Consider the following 26,371-nt stretch of genomic DNA (forward strand, 5'->3'; position numbering starts at 1 on the left):
ATATATATATATACACACACATATTTTTAGGTATAAGAATGGTTAAAAGTGGTTTGCAACAGCTGCGTGTTATTGGTGATTCAATTGCTTTTTTGAAAGAACACGCAGCTGTTCCAAACTGGTTTCAATCATCTGTAAATTAATCTTAAAAATATATATATATATATTTCGGTTAACTGACTTTTTGATCACTCTGTATATGATAATAAAAATAAATTATATATTATTATTATTATTATTAAAACTTAATTAATGCATTTTTAACGTAATTATAAAATTAAGAGGTATAATGGCATTACTATTGAAAATCCCGTCATTAGTAGGCCTACTATCATTTATTCAAAATATATCCTATTCATATAAGTTATAGATGCTACTCGACTGTTATTTAAGTTTTAATTTGCATTAATTCATTTATGAATTGTTTCTATGTAAAATTACTATTTCATTATTATTACTATTTTGAAGTTTTGCGCCCCTAGATCATATTGTAACTGGCCTTGACTTTATCCTACATCTTTAGGTCTAAATGATTTTTCCATTTTGTAAACCTGTGCACATTAAATGGGCATTTTTAATTATACCCATCACGAACTTTTACCACCCTGCTGCCCCATTGTGGGCAGTAAGGTGGTAAGGATTGAGGCTCGAAATATCCATGACAGTACGAAAAATTCTAGTGGTTGCTCGTCCGGATTCGAACCCGGATCCATCAGAGCCATAGGTTAACCGAATCCTGAATAGTTTACATCTACTTAATAATATAAAATATTAAAGAAAACTATTATTATAAAATAAATAGAGGTGTATTGTATTTATTAAAACTTACCTTATATATGATATATAATACGAGAATTAGCAGGGCAATATTTATAGCATAGTCTGTAATACTTTTTAATTGAATATATTCTCTTTCATAATAATTGCCTGAATAACTATAAGGATTATTGGTAACTTCAAGGAAAGCCTATGAGATATTTTTCATTATATCAGTAAATTTCTAAGTAATCTAAACATATATTTATAATTTAAACAATATTTACCATTGGAAAATTGTGGATAGAAATTTAATATTGAATATCTAAAGTTGAAAATGTCGGATTAAGATTTTATTATTTCAACATCTTACAATGCAATAAATATTATTGTTAAATCTTTATTNTGATATATAATACGAGAATTAGCAGGGCAATATTTATAGCATAGTCTGTAATACTTTTTAATTGAATATATTCACTTTCATAATAATTGCCTGAATAACTATAAGGATTATTAGTAACTTCAAGGAAATAATAAAACCTATCTAAATCACTCAATAATGGTCGGATGGCCGAAGCATTAAAAGCATCAGCTTACCGCTCTGGAGACCAGAGATTGAATCCGGCGAGTAAATGCCTAAGAATTTTTCGTGGACCTCAGACCCAAATATGTTGGATTCCGTCCTTCAGTATCCGACCTCCCCCATTGTGAGCCTCGTCGAACCCCGATGGGTACGGAGAAAGACCCTCTTAGTACTCATGGGACTATTAGTAGTTATCAATATAATGACAAATAATAACTCAATACCACTAAAGAAATTCATAAAAATATCCAAAATTTCATGAAAATTATATTCAATTTTTCATCTAAAAAAATGGAATTAATGGAATAAGGCGACGCAACACATGGGCTATCTGCAAAAGGCAGCCCTCGTCCATGTGGACCTCTCGGCGACTTTTTATGGGAAACTAGTTCCTATACGAGTGTTAGAAGCGGAAGAAAACTCGGGAAATTCCACCTGGCCAATCTGTTAGTCAGGTTTTTCATTAAAAAAATTCGCAATTTTTTAAAATTAGTTTTATTTAGGTAATTCGCAGTTAACAGTCAGTAGTTTACGTTTGGTTAAGAAGTCCCTACGGACTCGTATAACACGAATACTATATTTGAAAAGTAAAAGTCGGGGAACATTTTCAAATCTACTGAAGAAAATTGCGATTAATTCTCTGAACTTTCGTAAAGAATCGAGTCGTAAATAAAGACATAAAAGCGAAATTTGATTCTCACGGCAATTCATCGACCTGGTTCTTGATACAGCCTATTGCTGATTAGAATGGATTTCAATTTATTCTGTCTTCGAATGACATAAAATTCCAGGCAAAGCCGCTGTTAAAAGTCTTTTTATAACTAAAGACCAATCCGATCTTAAGGTTTTTCTGTAGAGTATCGACATTATCAAATGATTTTAGTTAAAGAATTTATTGGGTGTTTTATTTATAGAATGCAGCAAAATATAAATTAAAGGGGTTAATTAATAATTAAATTTACTTTAAACTTTAATTAAAGTAAAATATTAAATAAATCCGGCAAGGAGTTGGGTAATTTTCCCGGCAAGAGTTAAAATAGCGTGAGGCGCCATCTCTTACGAGATTCTATTAAAAAACCTCTTTATATTATTAATTATTATAAAATGGCAAAAAAACTTAATTTTGAGGATAGAAACGAGTTTCATAAAAATACTGTAAATGCTAATAACGAATAAAATCTTCATTAAGTCATCCCTACTCGAGATATGACACACGATCCTGTCTATTTAGTAACACCATCTTTAACCACCAAAATTTAGCAACACCAATCTCCCGAATACACAAACCTCCCTGCAAAATTTCAGAAATTTTCGACAAAAGGCGCAGGAGTTATTTCGCATCGAAGAGTGAATAAAATTGTGCTTCTCCTCTCCCACAAATACACCAACAGAAAAAAACCCCAAATTTTGGGTTATCGTTTTTTTTTTGACCGATCTCCATACTTTCACTCTGTTATATATAACAGCCGGGAAAGAAAAATATTAATTAAACTTAATTTAGTTATTGACTTGATGAGATTATATAAGCCTTGAGTGTCGGAATCACCAAAAATCGATTCAATGGATTTAAGATGATTATTAATTGATGATTTCAAAATAAAACGAGCGACATCATCACAATGCAAGGCTGCAATTTTTAATTTATTTAATTTAATATATAATGCTCTCCATCTTAAATTAGTAGTGGCTTACTTCTGTACATCATACTTTTCCTTTAACAATAGAGTCGTGCAGGTCATCTATAATACTCCTTTTATAGAAAGGTTTTTGAATTGAAATAACGTGACTTCCAGTTTGCATTAGAAGTTTATATATGGTTAATCAGGGCTTCCTGCACCAAAGCGTTCTATATCTGGTCTTAAAAACTATAACAAAGTAAATGACGTGTAGCACACGATACATATTTTCAGTGGCGATTTTAGATCGTTAAAAGCCTCTCGTATATAAATTTAAACAGTGTAAAACTCATATCACACGATACTTGATATTATATAGAGTCTAGGATCCTAATAACTACTCGATTTCAAGTACTAGGTGACAGTAGTAGATTTTCCATTAGGCCTACTAGGCTGGAGGGAAGAGTTTGCGGGAGTAAAAATTCTAAGTAATAACACCAACAATACAAAAATGATAAAATAATTTTACTTAGAAACAATTCATAAAGCAATGAGTGCAAATTAAAAGCATAAATTAGGACAAAATAAGACATATCAGTTAAATACTATTAACGTAGGAATATACTTCGCACGAACAGAGTGGTAGTATTAATGATAAGTTTTCAATAGCGGTGCCCTTTGCTCTTTCGAAATTTAAAAATCTGTTAAAATACAAATTGTTGCAGAATTAAGATTATAAAATAGAATCATTCGGCACTATTAGTTTGGGGTGCACTCGCATATAGAGATTAGGGGCGCCATATTTTTAATTGCGCCAGTGACTGGAGCCGGGGAGTATTGATAAATATGTAACCCAATTTGAGTATGTCTAAGGATTTAATATCGAGAGGGATTGAGAAAAAATCGTGGTTGGCAATGTCTAAAATCGCCACTGAACATGTACTTTTTTTATTGATAACAACTTTATCAAGATTATTTATATAATTATTAAATTTATTTTTTAGGTATTCTATGGAGATTTTTAATCCAAACACCAGTGTGTCGCATTTTTAACGAAGGAGATGATGATATCTCTCCGGAGTCATCCTACATTTTCGAGTCTTCCCTTCGCCATGAGTGAGATATCATATTCTACCATCTCTTACGATTTCCAGTCGAAGGCCTGCATTTTTCTATGCTTTATCTTAAACTGATGTTCATCATAAAAGAGTCCTCATATGTTAATAACGCTTTGTTCGAATAAACATAATTATTTAGTACGTCTAAATTTGATCTTATCTCATAGTCCATTCTGATCCAATGAACACAACGTGTTAGCTGCATGGTAAAATTTGATAATGTGTTTTTTTTTTTTTAAAAACTAATATTTAGAGCCTATTTTAATATCATAAACTACAGTTTATGACACTATATTCAATAATAAATTTAACTTGCTCAAAAGTTGCCTTTATTAAGCCATACAAAAAATGTTCATTCCACCAATGCACGTCTTCGTGTATCATTTGTCATACAGAGATTAATTAATGAAGAGCATCCATCATATTTCCCTGATTTTGCTCCCTTTAACTTTCACTTATTTCAGTCTCTACAAAACTCTACAAGGAAAAACACTTTCCAAAACTGAGATAATGTAAGAAACATTGAAAGACTTTCTGACGGACAGGACCCAGATTTCTATTACAATAAGAGTTATAAATGAGAAGAAAGATGGCGATAATAATAAATGCATCATTGGTTAAAATAAAATATAAAGCTTCTAAGTTATTCTTTAAAAACCTAGAAAACTTTCTGGACAATCCAATAGAACCCAAGAAAGGTTTAAAAAATGATCCGATTAAGTGTAAAAATATATCCATAGATCTATATGGAAGAAGGTTACATAATATCGATTTTTGTAAAAAATCGAATTTAAAACTGTTCCAGAAACAGAATTCTAAATGAGTTTTTGATTAGAATTTATTTTTTTTCAAAATTAATTTAAAAATCTCGATCGTCGTAGTCAGTTTTTTATTGGAAAGAAACGTTTCGCGTAGGAATCAATTATTTAAAGTACTGTACTTTGAAGAAATGGCAATTCTTCTTGAAGAAACTTCCGATTTCTTTCAGTTAAGAGTAATCCACTATAAAATATAATTTTGGCTTGTTAATTGCTTCTTTATCTTGTTAATTTTACAGTAAAATCAAACCATTCACACGTTACAGCGAACGTCCTATTGTTGCAACAATGTGTGAATGGTTTGGTTCTGTTGCCATTTTCTCGCTATAACTAAGATGACCGACATAAGTTGTTATTGATTTTTTTTTCTAGTGAAAAGTTTTATTGATTAAAACGCGGTAATTAGTAAAACGTCTTTACAATCGATAGTGATATACGACACGAACTACATAGAGATGTCCTCGATGTTACTACAATAAAACATATTAAAAACATATTACGTGTATCAGAATTAACGAATGGGTCGTAAAGTTTATATAGAGCTTGTAAACATTCGTTTCCAATTATTGTAAAATTTTCATGATTGAGAAAGTACCGTACGATTTGGAAATTTGACAAATCCATATAAGTCGGTTCTCTTTACGACCTAATATAAAAATTTAATGAATTCAAATGAACAATTTTTTTAAGAATTTTATTTTTTAATTATTAACAATCTTTTTATTATTAAATAAAACAAAGGAGAATAGAAGCCACATTCCGTTGCCATATTAATTATATGTTGGATAAGGTCAATAAAATAAACTACATGCTGCTAAAATGTGCTAGGTGTACCTGGGGACTAAATCATAATGCTTGTAAAACTCTATATAATGGGGTAATACAACCAATGCTACTTTACGCGGCCTCTAGCTGGGGTCATGTAACTAGTAAAAATTCAATAGCAGTAAATTATTCTCTCTTCAAAGACAGTTTGCCATCAGAATTTCAGTGCTGCAGAACTGTTTCTACTAATGCCTCTGATACTAGCAGAGCTCCTTCCTTTGCCACTATGTATTGTAGAAAAGGTTCTAAACTACTACATCAGAACTACAAACATCAAGGCTCAACAACAGTCTCTACTCCTGTCTACGGCTGTTCATATGCTATCACATTGCAATTACCCTACTAAGTGTGACAGGGTGATGTACATTTAGTGTGTACATTTGGTGTCATCTGCTTCCTCCATGGATAACCATGCAGACATTAATATCTACACAGATGGGTCTAAAAGCTCCCTTCGTGTCGGTTCAAGTATCTGTATCTTCCTCCAAACTGCCATATTTTGCCCAAAATATGTTAGAAGGTACAGATACTTCCCACATACCTCCATCTATCAAGCTGAAGAAGATGCTGTTCAGTCAGCTGCAAAGGACACTGACTTGGACTACACTCACATCCCTCTCTCATTGTCATGAATATAATTTTTAAGGCCTTAAAGATTATATTCATGACAAGGCTATGAAAAACTGGAATCAACAATGATTGAGCAGTAAAACTGGTAGAATAACAAGACTTTATTTTCCTAGTGTCGAATGCAGATTCTCATCACCACTTATAGATTTAACGTTTGCTGCTGTTCAACTACTTACTGAGCATGATAATTTTAGAAGCTACCTGGCGATGTATAACCGGGCAGAAACTGCCTCTTGCTTTTGCTCTACAAAAAACCTAGACACCGCAGACCATATGATCTATCATTGTCCAATTTACGATCAACATACACTTATTCTGAAATTAGAAATCTTTACGCTTGGTTTCAGGTGGCCACGTCCACTAGATAAGCTTGTTCAGAAGCCACTGTTTGATGCTTTTTACAATTATGTTCAAAAAACATGGAAGAAAAGACTATTTATAATTTCTAATATCTAGTTTTACATTTTAGTTTTCATTAAAAGCCGAATACTAATTTTATGTTTACTTTGTAGCGTGTATTTTGGTTTATGTATTCTTAGTGTTATACACACATAGGAGTGGTGCACTTATTCTAATAAAAAAGAGAGCGAGAGAAACCACCACACGGCCTTTCTTCCATGAAAAAAAAAGTATAGAGCACGAGTCTGCTAGCGTTATTATTTTATCACGTCACACGAAACAACTTGAAGCCAAATTCAAAACTACATCACTCAACGAGATCAAAAAATAAAAATAAGAATATTACGTAAGACGCGATCTATTACCCCCTACCCCTGAGTAAGAAACCGTAAGAAATCCTTGACCTCCACCCACCCCAAAATACGTTACGTAATTTATGGACGGCCACACTAAGGGGCCGTCCATAAATTACTTAACAGTATATCTATGGGCAGCTCGTTATCCTATGGGTAAATTGCCCGGGGCCTCAGAAATTCCCCAGAAGAAAAATGAAGTAAACACTATACACGGGCCTCCTAATTCAAATTTGCCCGGGTACTCGAGAAGTTTTATGTTGTAATCTTAAGGTTTATTGTGTTCTTAGTGGACGATAGCGGATCCAGAAATCTTTAGAAGGGATACAGAAAGGAAACAATAGACCTTACAAATTTTTTTTACCACCTGAGGTAGCGGAAAGAAACCCTCAGAAGGGAAGTGCAGCTGCATCCAGCTCATCCCTCAAATCCGATTGGGTTCATTAATAAAATTTAAATTTATTTCATCTTTTATGTAAAAAAAACACGATAAAAATTAAATTTTCTATTGATAAATAATGGGAAATTTGTTTTTACTGATTTTATTCATGTGTTTTTGGTTTTTGAAGGAGTTCCTACATTTGTGGTTAGCTCCATCCTCATCTCACCTTTTAAGCCTGGCTTATACGTACGAGTCCCGAGAGACGGGAGATAGGACCTTGGCTAACTACACTAAATGGGCCAAATTACTAAAAAATTTTAATAAAATACTTTTTTTAATTTTTTAGCGTTCAAAATAATGTTAAATGCAAACAAAATCAATATTTACACTAGGAGCCATTAGAGAAATGAATTTCGAAATTGCACTTTAATTGAATGAATTTTAATAAAAACACGAAGAAAAATCAATTGAGTAATTTTCTTATATAAATAGAATTTCATTAACCTTAAGTAATTTTGTGAAAAAGAAAAAAAAATGCGTGAAATATTTTTCAAAAATTTAATAATAAAGATAGGTACATAAGCAGTTTCCTGCGAGTGAGGTGTTTCCTGTAACTCATGAAGATTTTGGAAAAATTTGTTGAATAAATAAAATTATTGTTTTAAATTAGAAGCGTATTTTATGCACTGTGTACTTTAAATAAATTTTTAATGATTAAAAAGTTAAAATTAGAAGTCGATTTTCAATTATTCATGATTGCAGATTTAACGTGTCGATTGACCTTGTGTTTGTTTATACTTCGTATTAGTGTATATATGACTTTTTTCTTAGGGATACGCCATATCTCCCCATATATACAGGATGTTCCAAATTAAACTTGACATTTTCCAGCTGACTACAGCAAAAACTATCCATCAGAAAGTTTGGGAACGACTTAATGAGATGAGAAATTTCTATAGAGCAAAAAGATTCAGTGGTGGTCCAAGAACCACCACTGAACATAACAATGAGCTACACAAGTTATCTGTCTAATGTGAACAAAACATGTTCAAAACACGATGGCCATCGTTGTTTGCTACGATAGCAGACAATGGCGCCCATCGTGATTTGAACTGAATGCGTAAAACAGCGTGTTCAATGGCTGCATGTTATGCCTTGGAATGCTACACACATGGTGAGCTATGCTATCCTTAAGGTCTGGCAGCGATTTTTCTTAATTTTCGTGCATTCAGAATAAAAACAATAAAATAAAATGGAAATTTAATTATTTATCTATTTAAAAATTTAAATATTTATTGAAAGTAAAAATAATAAATACAGTAATGTGTTTTACTCTCTTACATAGAACACAATAGGTTAAAAAATACAGGAATTAAACAATACGCTATATTTTAAATATATTGTTTAATTCTTATATATATTCTAATTCAATAAAAAAAAAAAAAAGTTTAAAAATTCAGCAACGAGTTGCTTAACTTTCCCGGTAAATTTGATGGCACCATTTGTTACAATATATATATATTTTTTTAAATTAAAAAGAACTTTTTATATTTTTAAAATACGACCATTAAAACATTCTGAGAAAGCGAAAGGTTGTATTTCCTAAAAGAAAAAAATTAAAAAGATTCTTGCAGGATGTTATGAAATATTAAAAACTGGTTTCGAAGAACTTTCAACTTGTTTTTTGATTTGTCGATAAGATAGAAGAACATTAACAAGAATGTCGATTTTCATTTTGAAAAGTAAGTTATTGGTTTATTAAATTCTTAATAATTTAATAAAATTAATAATTGGAAATGTTTCTCTTCAGTATTTTCTATCATTTTGCTGTGTTCGTCAGTTATCTCCGACGATTTCCCGTATCCCAAAGATGCTCCCACTAAAATCGACGATTGCAGGGATGTCATTTTTAATTGCGATTGCGGAAGTCCAGGTTATAAATTTCAAGCCGTATTTAAACAGTGAGTTTAATTATTGGAATTTTGGTGGCACCTATTATTATTTTAATCCGTAAACAAATTCTGTGATCATATTTTATATAAGATTTTTATATTTTGGGCATAAGATTGCAAAAAAAAAAATGATTTAAAAAAGTGAGGAGGAAGCAAGATAATGTATAAAATTGGAAACTAAAGAGATAAAATTTCGGATCTTCTTGTTCGTATCGGACCCGAAATTAGGAACTAAGTAGGCCCCTATCTCATCTTGTACTGGGCCCTTCAATTCAACTACTACAACTAAGCTAATTGATGATTAATGAAACAATATTTTGAATCCAGTACAAATATTTCCATGTTTAAACTTCTATTATAGGCCTACATACAGGGTGAGTTAAAAGTCCCTTGCACCCTTGTTGACCTTGAAAATGATCAACAAGGGTGCAAAGGACTTTTAACTCACCATATTTAGACTATACCAACAGGTCATGTTTAGAAGATTTGACTCGTTAATTAAAGACAAAACAAATATTTCAAAAGATTTAGAACTACATTACTAAAATGTCTTAAATTTCTGCTACGAAGATGCCATTTCTGGAATCCCCCCGAAGCGGCTTGTGCTCGATTTTCTAACTGCTTAGAATGCGAAGATGGAGTTGACAGATGCGTAGCTTGTCCTCGAGGAAAATATGGAAGATGGTGCAATGGAAGTAAGTTCATCAATAATACGATTTACTGTATTTTAATGTAGAAACCTAATAGGAGCATTGCTCGATATATTAATTAAAATATAAATGCACATTTTTTTTACGAGTTAAGGATGCAATTGTGAAAATGGAGGTACTTGTAACAAAGAAGACGGATCGTGTATTTGTCCATCCGGATACCAAGGAGAAAGATGCGAAATTAGAAAAGGTAAATTGATAAGTGTTATTATGACAATATACTTCATAATATATCAATTAGAGAATGAAAAATTATGATTTATGAAGCCAATGTAAAAAAAAATTAAATTTAAATATCAATTCAGAAAGATTAACTCTATTTATGTATTAGTATTTATTAAAAAAAAACATCAATATTGCATTAATTTAATTGTGATATTTTCAGTAATAACAACGGGAGAATTAAATTGCCATACCAAAGCTAGTACTTTAATGAAGTATGGAAAAAATACTCAGATAAAGTAAGTCTAAATAGTTTATTTTATATAATAAAAGTGAATAATTTGAGAAAATTTACATCTTATCATTTTGCAATGTGGTTTTATTGTAATTAGCCAATAATATGAAAAAAAAAAAAAAATATGTCCAATGACATCAATTATGAGATATAATAAACTTGGTGGATGGAAGATATATATATTTTTATTTATTTATTTATTAATCTGAATCTAATTTAACCAAAATACTCTCTGTAAACCTTATGCCATTGATTGCAACAAATCTTTGTTACAACTAATGATTTTTATTTTGTTTATAAATCTTTTTATATCTTACTATTGGAATATTTTTCCTTTTTTGTTCATTAAATTTGCTTAGATCTATCTATAATATTTTCTAGATTCCATAAGAGAAGCATACACTACACTTTGAAGGGCCATTTACCATATTTTGCTTAAGGGACTGCTATATGCTCCTCATAACATTAATTCCCCATTACAAATATATAGCTTGAAGTGTTAGTTTTTAAAACTGTTTTGTTTTAAAAACTAACAGTTTTAAAAACTAACAGTTTTAAAAACTGTTAGTTTTTAAAACTGTTAGTTTTTAAAACAGTACATACAAGAAAAGTGGTTTGAAATGGATTTAAATTTAAATTAAGGAACTTTTTAAATAATACTTTGAATAATGGTTTCTTTTCAATACAGAATAGAGCTTAACTTCAAAGAAGTACAGTACATACAATTTTCCATACATTTCAGCTTATAAAAGAATTGACAGAAAAACATTTAGTATCGTTATATTTAAAATAATTTGCTTCTATATTTCTGTTCTAAAATATTTTAAATTTATAATCTTAATATATTAAACTATACCTGTTATGTTAATACAATTACAAGTTCTAGCTGAAAAATCTGCTTTTAAATTTATATAGTTCAAATAATATATTTCATTTTTTTAATTTTTTATTAATGTTTTTTTAAATGGAATTAATTTTCAGTGTTACTTGTCCCAATGGATGCAAAGAAGCCAATGGTGATGTATGGGGCACGTCTATTTATACCGAAGAGTCTTCCGTCTGTAGAGCTGCTATTCATGCCAGAGTTTTGAATAACAATGGGGGTAAAGTGACCGTGGTTGATAATGGAATTTATTCTGAATTTATTGGCTCCAATACAGAAATTTCTTCTAAGAGGTAAGATTCAATAAGAATACTTTTTTTTATATAAAATATAAGCATCAATTTTGAATGTTTTTAAATAAGTTATATATTATGCTTGCATAAAAAATTAAATGTAATTAAAATTAAAGTATGTAAATGTATTCTAATCATTAAATCAGCTGAAAGTTATTATTTTCAGTTATTAAGAACATGGTTTCAAACCTTGCTTTAGACATTGATGTCTATGTATCAATCCACATTAAAATTTGACCCATTACTGTTTGAAGATGCTCTGAAGAAGTGATTTAGAGCATCCTCAATAATTTTTCATCTTTTATAGATTCCCATTAAAATATTTTGGAAACTAAAGATCATCTAACAATTTCAGAAAATTGAAATAAACAGTTAAAAAATGTAAGTTAATGAAAAAGATTGATGCTAAATATGAGCAATAAACTCAAAGATTCATTTGAATACAAGTCAGTTTACATTAAGAATAAACGACTTCTAACAACTTAACACTGTGTTTTCTAATAACAACCCACGAAAAACCTTTTTAACGAGTGTTATGTCACTATTAAATTCCACAAGTACTTTCGACCTCCACCGAGACCCCCGTGGAGGTCGAAAGTACTTGTGGAATTTAATAGTGACATAACACTCGTTACAAAGGTTTTTCGTGGGACACCACCTGAAGCAGACCTCGGTGGAGGTCGAAAGTACTTGTGGAATTTAATAGTGACATAACACTCGTTAAAAAGGTTTTTTGTGGGTTGTTATCAGTTTACATTAAAAATTAATAGAGAAACTTTTTCAAACATTTTCTAAAGTTTAGGTTAGGTACATGTTTAGGAATGACTTGATACTCCCTTGCTTCGAATGATCATGTCATACATTTAACCAAATTTTGAAAGAGAATTTATGTTGTATTGCTATTTCAAGGCATTATCTTTATTAATTTTATTAATATTTACCAAAATTGGATTTGAGATTCTATTTTTATTTATATCTAGACTGGAAAAAACAATTGCAGAAATTGCTTGTAAATGTTGCATAAAACTTCCAATTACTTTGTCAATTTATTCTTTGAGTCAAGAAAAGGAGACTCATAACTAAACACATCTATGGATCTGTTTGTTTCTTTACTTATTTTAAAATCCTAAGACTCCTGGGGAAAAATTATTATTGAAAATAATATTATTTCTGTTGTTTGTTTACAGCATTTCTAGAAAAGTGAAAAGTTTTCGCTTTGAAAGTTTCAAAGAAGGAGGACCAGAAAGAAAAAGAGAAAGTAATAAGTTTTATTTTAAATAGTTGTAATATGTTTTTATAAACAATTATAATTTACTACTGTAAAATTCTGAATAATCTAAAAAAATAACTTATTTTATGTCTTGATCACAATCTTTTTATTCTAAAACAAGAAATATTATAAATTCTTGTTAATTTGTTAGACAGACTATCTATATGGGTTATAATTTGCCATGCTAATACTATGTGAACAACCTTAATACAACAAATCACAAATGACCACATTCCATTCTAAAGAATGGATTGTGATCATTTGTGACTTGAGAACTAGACATAAACTGTACCTCATTTGTTAATTAGTGTAAAGTTCCAGCACTCTACATTGAGCTTCTATGACTAGTATCAATCATATTCATTATGAGACTCACAATGAAGACATTTGTTGTGGGTCAGGCTTTCCCATAATGAGCAAAATATAGGAATAACTTCTTTCCAGTTCAGGTTCAGGGATCAGGTTCAAATCTGGATCCTTTATACTAAGAATCTAATATCTTGGTGTGGCTGGTCCAGACGATTGTTACATTTTTTTTACAACTGGTATAATAATATTAAGAAAAATATATATGAAGTTAAATTGTTATTTTAAGAATGAGCAATTATTTATTGTGATGATGCTCACAATGCACTTAAGTTTAGTATTGTATTGCCCCTGTACGTTATACTTTCCTGTTAATAATGAAGTTATGTCAGTCATGTATCTAACTTCATCCCGGAGAAAATTTTTTAATTGAAATAACATGACTTCCAGCCCAAATTGGAAGTTTGTATATAGTTAATCAGGGCCTTATGTCCCTAAGCTTTCCATATCTGGTCTCAACTTTTACCTATCTAACACTTTTCAAGATGAAGGAAGGACAGACAGGCTGACTTGAACAGTGGGAATTTATAGGACTACAATTTTTCAAATTGCAGCCCAATAAAAAAGTTGAATAGTAATATTTATGCTGTTTCTTTAATGTAGTTATTTCCTATTTTTCTATATTTAATATAAAAATTAACAAAAGAAAAATTTGATTTTAAATCTTAAAATTCTTAATTAATAAAAATGTATGATAACTTTTTAATCAAAATCATATCAGTAGAAGTATCAGCATTTATTATGCAGTAAAATCCATTTATACTTACTCCAATTAATTTTATAAGATTACAATTAGTGGAAATTTAATGTTCCTTTATGGTTTTATTGACTGAAATGTTAAATCTTCAAGTTAGTTAATAGTAATTCATGCAGTGTATAAAGATGATATTGCAAAAATTAGCCAGCACCAAGTTAAATGATTGTGTTATATGCTAATACTAACTATAACCAAGGTTATATGACTTAATTTAATTATAAAATAAGTGTGTTTGAAAACATATATTGAGCAGATTTTACCATATATATATTAATTAAAATGAATTTTTTTTATTTAATATAGAATGCCCAGCTAATTGGATTCCAAATGACAGTGGTTGCATTTTATTTTCATCATCAGTTGGTGCTTGGAAAATAGTTGATAACTGTATAGAGTAAATGAATATTTATACATATTCATGGATATTATTATTCCATTACTTGTATTAAAATTATAAAATAAAAATTTTATTTTATGGTTATTTGTATATTTGATTGATAAATAGAATAATTCATTCTATAATAATCCATTAAATGTAACATCTAGAATTGAACTGATGTTATTCTTCAACATATCAAGTATATTGTAATGAAAAATTTATAAAAAATGATGAATCCAATTTATAAAATTAAAAACTTTTGTGAAACCACCATATTGGCCTGCAGTTCCGCATCCACTGGGAGATCCCCAACTTACAATGCCTTCTAATACCCATTTCCTTTCTCGACCAGAATCGTCTGCAAATACCATAGGTCCTCCGCTATCGCCACTACAGGAATCCGAATTAATTTTGGATGCACCAGCACAAAACATGTTTTCCGTGACTGTAAGTGGAAGATCGGCATCTTCATAAGCTTTTTCGCAACGTTCGTAAGATACAACCGGCAATACTGCTTGCTGTAATTGTTGGGAATAAGACTGATTTTCATTTAAGCCCCATCCAGTTATCTGAAAATTCAACCATGCTGTTATAAAAATTATTACAATTTCTTAAAATTTAAATCTTTACTATTATTAAACAGATTGCACTTTAACTCTTAAGGGAATTAATTTATAGTGATCACAAACCTCAAATAGTTTTGAAATATTTACTCTTGTTAACAGAATAATTTTCTGAAGTGTTTTCAAAATTATGAAAATTCAAATATAGTTGTCCCTTGATAATCCGACAGGTATGGGACCAAAGGTGTGTCAGATTACCAAAAGTGTCCGGATTACCGAAAATAATTACATATTTTGCATTGTTTTGCTAGCAGTAACTTACAATATTCTCTACTCCAACTGTTCGAACAGAACTGCTCACATAAAACACACGAAATGTGTGTCATTGAGTAAGAACTGGATGGGGAGATTCACATCGCGACATGCTTCTGTGCAAGCAGACACGTAATGGGGACGAGTAAGAATTGGATGGAGAGATTCACATCGCAACATGCTTCTGTGCAAGCAGACACGTAATGGGGACGGGTACCTTGACAGGAGGTGCGTCGGACTACTGAGCATGTCAGATTAAAAAACGTCGGACTATAGAGGGACAACTGTATTTTTATTTACTTGCAAATAATAAGTATTTTCAAGTGAATGAAAAGAAATTATATAATGAATTATCAGTTTAATCAATAAGAAAATCCTACTCACTATACCAAGTTTTCCATCTACCAAATGTTCTCTAGTAGTAGTACCAGTTGGCAAACATACAGTTTGCACTCTTGTTGTCAAAGTAACTGGTTCATCTAAATGTATCAAGGCAATGTCTGCATCAAACAGATGAGGATCATAATCAGGATGAATATGAATTTCTTGAACCTATAACATATTAGAATAAAGTTAATTATTAGAAAATTTGTTTATGAATAACTGTTATAACAAACTATAGCACTTAAAATTTTATGAATTGACTGTAATTATACGTCATGGGGATAGAACTGGTCTGCAAAGGGATCAGCATAGAAGCAGACATAATTAATATATATCAATTTGAGCCCCTTGGTTCCATAAACTTATACTCAATGCCCCCAATCATATACCCATGCCCCTAACCCATTTTTCCTTGTGTGAGAAAAGCTTGGAAACACTCTTAGAAAACTTTTCATAAACCTCACACTTTGTGTCCTTACCATACATTGTTCTTTACACCTGGAAACTTAAATGAAATGTTTCTTCTTAACTGTTTTAATAGATGAAAGGGACTGTTCTATCAGGACCTTGACTCCAGCACCCTCCTGTCACCACCTTGCTTCACAAGCATCTAGTCCCTGAGTGAGCACTAGTTCTAAATCATACAAATCCAGTTCCTGTCATTGGGCAGTTCGCTGTAACAAACAATGCCAATAGCAGTAACTGGATTTGTGTCAGTTTCGGGTCATTGTTACAAATTATGAATTCGTTATTTGTAATTTCTATTAGTTAAAAATGAAAATAAGTTAAATTTTTAAATTACTCTTTCTTTAATATAATAATAATTCTTTGAATTATGTCTTAAAATAATTTTTGATATTGAAATTATAAAATAGAAATTATATAATTTTAATATAAATCCATTGTTAAACAATAAACATTAACAGATATGAAGTACTTATGCATGAATTCTTACAATAAATAGGGGAGACAAGGGAGGAATGGGACACCGGGAGGAGTGGGACACTTTTCCGATCTATTTATTTATTGTAATTCTTTATTTGTCCCCAAGTGAGAGTGACAGCACTTGTATTTTCTTATAAAATGTCTGATGAATTATTTCAACAGAAGAGGCTTTAGAAGAGAAAATTACATTACAATGCTCGAGGTAAATATTAATACCAATATCTGATGTAATCTAAAATTTTATGTTTAAGATAACGTTAATGCTTAATACAAGAATTGAAAGCAATATTTTAATAGTACAATTTTGCTATATTATTTTCTTGCTATTTCCACCATATGTTTAGTTATAGTAAGTATAATACAAAACCTCCCAGTAGGGAGGACTGGGTCACTGCATAATAGGGAGGAATGGGACAATTTCATAACAATTTTCCTGATATGGTGTTAAATTTTATAGTCTTTGTTTTTATTTTCAGCAAAAATGCCACATAAATGAAAAAAGAAAGATCCAACAAAATCAATACCAGTCAACAGTTATGATTCTTTAAGCAGTGAACATGGTGTGTGACAAGGTAAAAGTATAAGGAAAGTTATAAAAGCTATGAATTTATCAAAATCAGCACCAGTAAAACATGTAAAAAAATTTAATAGCATTTCAGACAGGAGTCTGTAGTATTCTAGTCTAACCTCATTTGTGGAATGGTTTTCTCTGTGGTGGAAGAAGCAAAGTTAAGAAATTACTTGCTTAGTGCAAGTAAAATACACTAAGGCCTGACAACAGTGCAGGTAAGAAATTTGACGTATGAGTTTGCCACTGCCTTGAATAAAACATATCCAAGTGCATGTAATCTCAATAAAACTGCAGGATATGACTGCTTCAAGGGGTTTATGGGACGTCATTCACATCTTTCATTGCAATCACCAGAAGCCACTAGCTTAGGAAGAACTGCTAGCTTCAATAAAAAGAATATTGATGACTTCTTGAACAAAGTGAAATCTATAGAAGAAAAATGCATTAATTTATCTGCATACAATATCCAATAAATATTTGCAGTGATTGTTGGTTCATTATCTTATGTTCTCAGTTAAATGTTGATTCACAGGATTCTGAATAAATTGTTTATTTATAATCATATAGTAAAATTTTCTTTTAATACCTCAAATCAAGCATTTCAAGAAAATACTGTTGCAAAATACTATAAGATACTTTACAGCAAAACCTTGTGCCGATAGTATGACTAATCTCAGTAAAACTAACATTGTACAGACACACACATAAGTAATAACTATTTATATTTGCTAAATAAATATTTTAATACAAATTTTATGTGAATTTGTTATCCTTTTATGAACTATCCCACTCCTCCCTTTTATTAGGGAGAAGTGGGACAGTTGTCACAGCATACAAAACTTATAATTTTTCTACCAAATGTTAGCATTAAAACTTCCAATACTTTTCAGAAGATACAGATGATTCAAACTAACAAGCTAAAAGAGAAAGATTCAAGAGTTTTTTCTTTACTTATGTTTTTGACATACTTTTCCCAAAAGTGTCCCATTCCTCTCCTATATTTAAAATGTAGAAAAATTACCTTTCTTTCTTGTACAAGATCATCATCTAGTTTGTCATCACGATAGTATTTTCCTAAATAAATTTTAAATTTATCAGGTTCTATAATTCTGTTTGTAGCCCCTTTAGTTACACAATGAGCAGCTGTAGTGACCCACTGTTCACTTAATAATGCTCCTCCACATAAAAGAAACCATTTATTTGAATCTGGAACTTCTCGAGCCACTGCTGCTTGCCACGGCCATTGACCAATTTCGGTTGCATTACCATTTAAAATAAAAGGTGCTCTCTTTGAATCTGAACGACCACAGACTAAAAATAAAATAAAATAAAATTATTAGTTAGTTAATTCGATACTTTTAAAATACATAATGTATATAAGTTAATATATTTTTCAATATGATGGTTTTATTAAATATATTTAAACTGATATTAATTAATATGAATTTAATGTAAAAACAAGCATAAACAAGAGAGATTGTATTTCTCTAAATTAGGAAAGCATCCAATATTTTATCATAACAGTTTTAGTCAAACAACCGTATAAATTTGCCTCATGTGATGAGATATTTGAAAATTTAAAAAAGCAATTTTCGAACATCATCATTCTGACATTTGACTTTGGAAATTTGGTGAATTTAGTGAAAATTTAGTGAAAGTATTATGAATCATGTAGACTAAAAATTATAAATTCAAAAAACTTTAATTTGTCACTTTTAGTCTACATGATAAAGAGGCACCTTCAAAATCATAAAGTGTTCTTTTATTGTCTTAAGCTAGGTTTCCACAGGCAATAGTTACTGATGCCAATAGACCAGATACAGTTTATTTGCATGTGGAAACATACAAATTTAGGTGACGCCACTTGATTGGTGCCAATAATCTGCACCAGCAAAAGTACACAGTGGCTATATTTTTTGGTACCAATCACAAAAACTCAAATGGTGCCAATATCATTGCAGGTGGGAACCTAGTTTTAGAAGAAAACATAAATATGTATATTAATAGAAAGAAAATCTTGATATCTATATTTTTAAGTATCGAATCAAGTGACTAGATGGCTGAGATAGTAATATGTCAGTCTACCACTCTGGGAGATTTAGGATTGAATTTTTCATGGGTGGTTTGTCTTGGATATGTCAGGTCCCATCCTGCACCACCCATGATGGGTATGGTAAAAAAAAAAAAAGCCCTCTTAGGGCCTAAAGGGGGAAAAGAACCAAAAATGGAAAAAACTATTAAACCAATCAATAACATTCATTCATTTCTGAATTTCATCTGAAGACCATCTGAATTCAGTTAATTTTAAATAATGTGAAACAATCTGCCATATTATTGATCTAACTTGTAACTCTAAATTAATAATTAAATATAATGTAATTTGACTAGACATAGATGGTGGTAATTTTAATAATTATAATGTTTGACACTATTTAATTAATGCCAAACAGATTGGCATTAATTAAATATTACATTTCTGGATTTATTATTTATAATTTTAAATATTGATTATAGTTAATTTAAATTAAATTGATAAATTGATGTATTGATGATAAATTAATAAAATGCTGAAGAAATAAAATTTAATTTATTGATGATGAGGTGTACAGTACATAAATAGGAAATTAATTAAAGATAGAAAATAAATTTATTTTCTTAGAAAAACATATGAAAAACGAGTAAGTTTCTTAAGAAAGATTACTGAATTTTAAAGTGTCTAATACTATTTTATAAATTAAAATATTCTATATCAAACTTAATTGAGCTAATTACATTACAATAACGTGATAACATGGACACAACCTGGAATACATGATGCTATCCTTCCAGTCCAAGTGCCATCTTTTGTACATCTTCGAGATTGTGATCCAACTAATTGATAATATCTAGATTCACAACTGTATTTAACACGAGTACCAACTTTATACAATCCAGCAGGTAATGCATCTTCTGTATTGCTATTCTTAGGCTCTGAAAGATGTGTTGGAGGAAGATCTGTTGCTAAACTGTAAATAGATTCATGTACAAAATTAATCGTTTATGAAAAAGAACACAATTCTTTAATTAATTTAATAATTAAATTACGAAAGATTGATTTATTACAACTCTGATATGAATTTAAAAAATAATAAAATTCAAAATATGAATAAATGGTATTGCAAATATCTTAGACTTTATTAAATTATACATAAAATTGTTAATATATAAATGTGAATCAACAAATTTTCTTAATTCAATAGTTTTAAAAGCCAAAGTTAATTCTGATTTATTACAACATTAATCTCAATAAGATCCAATTTACACAATTTTAATTAAGCTTTGTAATTTAAATAATAAGATAATTTTTCAAAAGTTACTTGTTGAAAAAGTCCAATATTGCATTTTATGCTTATCTTAGTGATGTTTTAAAGAATATATTTTAATGTAAATATAAATTCAAATAAAAATGTATATAAATTTTTAAAACAAAGCATATATTCATAAGCACATCTATATATATTTTACATATACTCATTGTCCTAACCAAAGTAGCCAACTGCTTGAGGCACTGAATGACAGAGGAAGGTACAGTATTGTCCATTCTTTGTAAATTTATTCTTTTTGAAGTGCCGAAATAATGCCATTCTATAACAAGATCTGTGGATAAATTTTGAATTCTAGCTTTACAAAGTCAGAGAGTTCAAAAGTCCACTTTTACTAAAAACTAGCAATTTTAATTTTAAAGTTTGACAACTTGCCAAGCTGAAACTACACACAGCAACAGAATTTTTCCCATCATAATAAATGTTTGAACCTTTCTAAAGCTGAAAATGTGGATAAAAGTCACGCAATTAGAAAAAAGTATTTATTCAGCCACTAATCATCACGAGATTGTGGTAAACTGTCAAAGTATTTATGGCATTTTGTTGCCTCAAACTGCTTTACAGCTTGCAAATTGTATTTTGCCGCAGGTAATGGGATAAGAGCAGACTTAAGATTTTTCAATATTTCAACACCCTTGGAAGTATGTTTTGTGAGTTTTGACATAAACCAAAGTCCACTGTATGCATTATGATGTAGTAGGGTTTGGATAGCCACTGATTTTATTTTCCATTCCCTTGTTTTTTGAATGCTAAAAAGAGATTGTCATAGATAAAATAAATGTAAAAATTTATTGTAATTCTTGAACATGTCCTGTTTGCATTCTAACACATAAAATGGTGTTTGTTTTTATGTTGCTTTGGAAAACACTTTCATCCAGCCTTCTGGCACACAAACAATTCACTTTTGGTTTACTAAACTGAAAGTTTCATTGCATTCCACATAACTATGCCATCTTATAGGAAATGTGACTTTTATACTTTCCAGTTGAACAGAACATTGTTACATAATAATGCTCCTTGGTTACTGCAGTTATTTGACTGGATCTTGATTGTTCTTTCTGCAAATATAATGGACTATATTTTTCCAACAACTTCATTTTCTTTACATGGCTCTGGAGAGAACTATGATTGTTTTTTCACTAAACTGACATCACCATTGCATTCTATACTTTGTAATTTACAAAATTGCAGGTTCAGTTTACAAACATATAAAAGTGGACTTTGATTGTTCTTTCGTTGAGCTCTTCATATACCTCAAAGATATTTTATACCTTTTGAAACTTTCTACAGGAAAATTTTCACTATGACACTGCAAATATTATACTAGTAATGAATATTTATAGATAATATGTATGTATACTATAATTTAATTTTATATAAATATTTAATGTGCATCATGTAGATTTTACATGCATTAAAAAAATAATTTTCTCTAACTTAGAAATAACTGATGTTTTTTAATACAATAATTTTGTGCAAATAACCCAGTGTTATTTGTGCTTAAAAGGAAATTTGAAATGGAATGTGGAATATGCATGGACATGCTATATGCTGATTTTAAACTGCAATTACAAACTTAATAAACAGCTTTTCCTTTGTCTAAAATTCCTAAGAATATTTTTATAAAGCATCTGCTGTATGCTGTAGACATATTCTTCTCTAATTGTGGTAGTTCCTATAATTACCAAAAACAATAACACATAAACCTTGCCTTTGGATTTCTTTCATTCATTTTCTTTATGTTCAATCCATGCTTTAATTGATATTATTAAATACTACTATATGAATTTTATCATGATGAATTTTCAGTAATTATCCCCTATCTACATAATTATGACATTTAGTTAAGATACATGACACAAACATTGTCATTTAATTCTAAAAGATATATACTTATTTTTTAATCACTACTAAGTAAATTTAAACAAGTAAAGATAATTATATACATTTAAAGCAGTAGCCCTAGCTTGACTTTGCAATGTTTGTTTTGTTTACATGACATCTGTGTTTGAACAACATATAGTTACTAAATCTTTTGATAGATAATGCATACCTGTAATATCAGCTTCATGTAATTATTACTAAACTTTATTACCTTATATTATCTAAATTATTATTCTCAATAAATTCAGCAGTTACAATTAATCCTTTTATCTGATAATTTGATATTCCAGACCTAGATTTTTTTAATATTTTAAACAGAAAACATGTTTGTGAGTGTCATTTCCTTTCATACATGTATATCATAATTGTAAAATGAATATTGTATAAAGCAAACTTACTCAGAATTTATAACTGCAATTCTACTAATAGCAACAGATTGAGAGTATGATATCTCTTTTATACCATGAGCTGGTTTAGGTGGTTCTTCACAGGCTGTTACTATAGAAATAGAAATATTTGATATGAAAAAAGGTCAATTAAAATTAATATTTATAAATGATTCATATATTAATAAGAATTATTAAAAATTATAAAAAATATTACCACCTCAATTAATCAGAGTGTATTGCATACAATTCAATTTAATAATCCTTTTATTTGTACTTTCAATTAATTATACAAGGAAATATAAAACATATCCTTTTGTAAAATCAATTAAAAATACATTACTTCAATATTAAAGTATTTTTAGAAAGATAAAAACAAAAAACGGATTTAAATTATCTTTCTTCCTAATGGAATAAGGACTTTTTTCTTCCGTTTTTTTCCTACTTTAAATTGTGATACACTTCATACCACATGTTTCTATCTTATTTTTCCCACTTATTCTTTGTTTTATTTTCACTGGTCAGTATTGGTTGGCTTGTTTCAGTTCATACACTTCACTGAAGTTGATTAAAGAATATGGTTTTGTCATTCATCAAGATTACTTGATTAGATAAGATAACCAAGGCAAGGTATTTAATGGTAACTTGAGAGGATTGACACGGTACTTTTTCCTAGTTTTTGAAGACCTTCTTGAGGTACTTCTAGATCATGAAGAAAAAGAATAAAGAATAAATGACAGATAAATTTTGATAGTTTCAACATACAAAATTTCAGTTCCTTTGTACATTGGGATGGAGGACTATCATACTGATGATATAATAACTTTAGGAATTGAAATGATCAGTGTAGAAAAATTTTCTCTTTTTTTCTCCCTTTGTAAAAAAAACAGCCAAGGACTAATCACTAAATATGTTTAGATATTAAATGTTCTAATTGACAAGCCAATTAATATTCCATTTTTCTGATTCTCTTTTATTGGTTTACTTTTCTTCTCTTCATTCTTGAGCTATGTCCCCTTTATATATAATTTTAGTTTAAACTAAGCATTATATCAGTTTATGTAATATTTATCAAGCTTTGTCACAATTGGGCATATCCAGGAAATGTTTATGATGCACCCCGTTGATATCAAAGCAATCAGTTTTATTACTTTAAAATAAAAATAAATATAAATAATGAATATTGCATGACTTCAATGGTAGAAAATGCTCTTAACCAGAAAAAAAGCAGAAAAATTTAAACTGATGTTTCTCAGAAATATATGTAGAAAAATATGAAGCACAGATTAAAGGTAATTACATATAAATTCAAGTAATTTCAATAATATCTAATAAAAATAAGAAATGTAATAATTTTATACTTTTTCTCTTCCTACATTTTAATCAATTTTTTCTAGTAATACACAAATACATAATTTTTTAAATACTTTACAATGTATATTAGCAGAAATACATACTAAACTTTTACAACTTGTAGCTCAATATTTTTACACATAATTCCATTTCATTTTGTCTGTAACTTCAAGGTGTAAATGAATTTAATGAATTCATTTACACCTTATCTCAATGCAAACTTTATATTTAAATGAGATAGTTATTTCTCTATTCTGGACCTTTAATTAAAAACATTGACTGTAGTAAATATTGTTTCATTTAAATATAGAAATTGTATCAAAATAAAACTGCTATGAAAATATTTGTAAAATTTAGAGAGAAAAACTAATGTGAAGAAGAAAATCAGCATTATTTTGAGTAGAAAGCTTATTATTATTTTAATGATCTTAAATACTTTAAAATCCAATTTTATGTTTTAACACTAATTTTCACAAAATATTAAAGTTCTAATATATAAAATATTTATATACTTCTCATTAAATATAAAAGTTAAAGATAAAAGATCATGTTTCTATAAAAATAATATAGAATAAAGAAAAATAGAAAAAGAAAACATATTACAGAGTTGACAAAAAAATTCAATTCTTTGAGTAAAATATATGAAAATATAATGGAATTTTAAAATAATCTAAATTATTATCTATTTTTTTTTTTTTTAAAGGAAATATTCAGAATTATAGCTAGTTGTAATTATCTTGTATTCCTTGTAATCTTGAAGACAATGACAAATAATTCTGAATAATTTATAAAAAATAGGGCTGTTGGTAAGCAGATAGAAAAGAAATATACGTATACTACTATAATTATGGTTATGGTTATTGTTACAATTATAATTACATTATCAAATTAATTTGTTAATTAGGGGAATTATTGATAAAACATGAATCATGAACAAAAAGATAACAAAAAAATTTTCTAAGTTAATAAATTTTTTAATAGTAAACTTACTAATTGTACCTTTTATACATTTTGGAGGTAAACTATTCCAATTACCACTTTCAAGACATCTTATAGTTTTATTACCAATTAAATGATATAGTCTATCACAACTGAATGTTAAAATAAATCCTTCTGATACTTCATTGTCCGTAGCACTTTGATAATCTATTTTTCCATTGTTAATAGGTGATGGTAGTTTACATTTTACTACATAAATTTAAAAAGAAAAAACAAATCAGTGTATTTAAAATTATAACTTATCTAATACTTTTACATTTTAATATAAATTGATACAAATATCACCACATTTATAATAAATTTATTCAGCATTATTAAAGTATTTGGCCAAATACTTCAAATTCAATATCAAACCAAATACTTTCTCAAGGCATATTGGTTTGGCCAAATCTCATTTTAGAAGGAAGAAAACAAAAATAAAACACAAAATAGAATGACAAGAAAATTAAAACTCTGGTATTTAGAATATTGGTTATTTATTCTTTTTTGAAATAAATACAGCTTTAATAAACTTTGAGCAAATATTATTTCCTAATAATCATAATTCAAGAGTGAAAAATTGTAATGGAGGATCAGTAATGCTTCAGCATTCACAGGAAGTAGGCAATTTTGTTGGTCAAAATAAACACTTCCATCTTCATTGAACATACTGTATATTCACTAAATAACTACTTTACTGGGCTGCCAAAAAATGATAGTTGTCAATTGCAAGATTTCATTTTTTATCTATCATTGCATAATTATAATTGATATTATATACATTTTTATTTTTAAAAAACTGTTAATAATTAATAATTTTAAAAAAACAAATTTATATAATACAGTAGAGCGTCGTTTATCCGAAGGTCGGTTATCTGAAACGTCGGTTATCCGAAGGAATTCCAGTCGACAAATTTAAATTTTCGCCAGTGCTGTGGCGCTGTAATCTTTGGCTATGTCTTCGGCTACTCAAATATTTTACGTTTTTGATACTAAATTAACTTCTGAAGTATAATTTTTTATTGTTTTTATATTTTTCAATATATTTATTTTGTTTGTACAAAATAAAAAAATAATTTTTAA

At 29.2% G+C, this 26,371-nt stretch overlaps 3 protein-coding genes across 3 annotated transcripts in view; 2 read left to right on the forward strand and 1 right to left on the reverse strand.

Moving 5' to 3' along the window:
• The window catches only part of LOC111626075 (echinoderm microtubule-associated protein-like CG42247), a 19,926-nt gene extending 15,729 nt beyond the window's left edge, over positions 1 to 4,197 (forward strand). Inside the window, exon 4 of the mRNA XM_023369359.1 lies at positions 3,963 to 4,197. The gene's annotated coding sequence lies outside the window, so the exon portion shown is untranslated. The remainder of the gene's footprint in view (positions 1 to 3,962) is intronic.
• A 4,889-nt stretch (positions 4,198 to 9,086) lies between these two features.
• LOC111626068 (limulus clotting factor C-like) lies at positions 9,087 to 14,607 on the forward strand. Its single transcript, XM_023369352.1, has 8 exons — positions 9,087 to 9,225; positions 9,294 to 9,444; positions 10,006 to 10,130; positions 10,240 to 10,335; positions 10,531 to 10,606; positions 11,584 to 11,778; positions 12,966 to 13,036; positions 14,475 to 14,607. The coding sequence occupies exons 1-8, from the start codon at positions 9,204 to 9,206 to the stop codon at positions 14,567 to 14,569; spliced, it is 831 nt and encodes a 276-aa protein (XP_023225120.1). The 5' UTR covers positions 9,087 to 9,203; the 3' UTR covers positions 14,570 to 14,607.
• Positions 14,608 to 14,643: 36 nt separating this feature from the next.
• LOC111626082 (limulus clotting factor C-like) overlaps positions 14,644 to 26,371 on the reverse strand; it is a 41,456-nt gene continuing 29,728 nt past the window's right edge. Inside the window, exons 15-20 of the mRNA XM_023369365.1 lie at positions 25,301 to 25,498; positions 22,970 to 23,069; positions 20,128 to 20,330; positions 18,347 to 18,636; positions 15,810 to 15,977; positions 14,644 to 15,119 (exon numbers count right to left, since the gene is read on the reverse strand). Of these exons, the coding sequence (XP_023225133.1) occupies positions 14,769 to 15,119; positions 15,810 to 15,977; positions 18,347 to 18,636; positions 20,128 to 20,330; positions 22,970 to 23,069; positions 25,301 to 25,498 (1,310 nt within the window). The 3' untranslated portion in view covers positions 14,644 to 14,768. The remainder of the gene's footprint in view (positions 15,120 to 15,809; positions 15,978 to 18,346; positions 18,637 to 20,127; positions 20,331 to 22,969; positions 23,070 to 25,300; positions 25,499 to 26,371) is intronic.

The sequence above is a fragment of the Centruroides sculpturatus genome, unplaced genomic scaffold, assembly GCF_000671375.1.
Source record: "Centruroides sculpturatus isolate CEXI.00-Female unplaced genomic scaffold, Cexi_2.0 scaffold350, whole genome shotgun sequence".
Classification (NCBI taxonomy): domain Eukaryota; kingdom Metazoa; phylum Arthropoda; class Arachnida; order Scorpiones; family Buthidae; genus Centruroides; species Centruroides sculpturatus.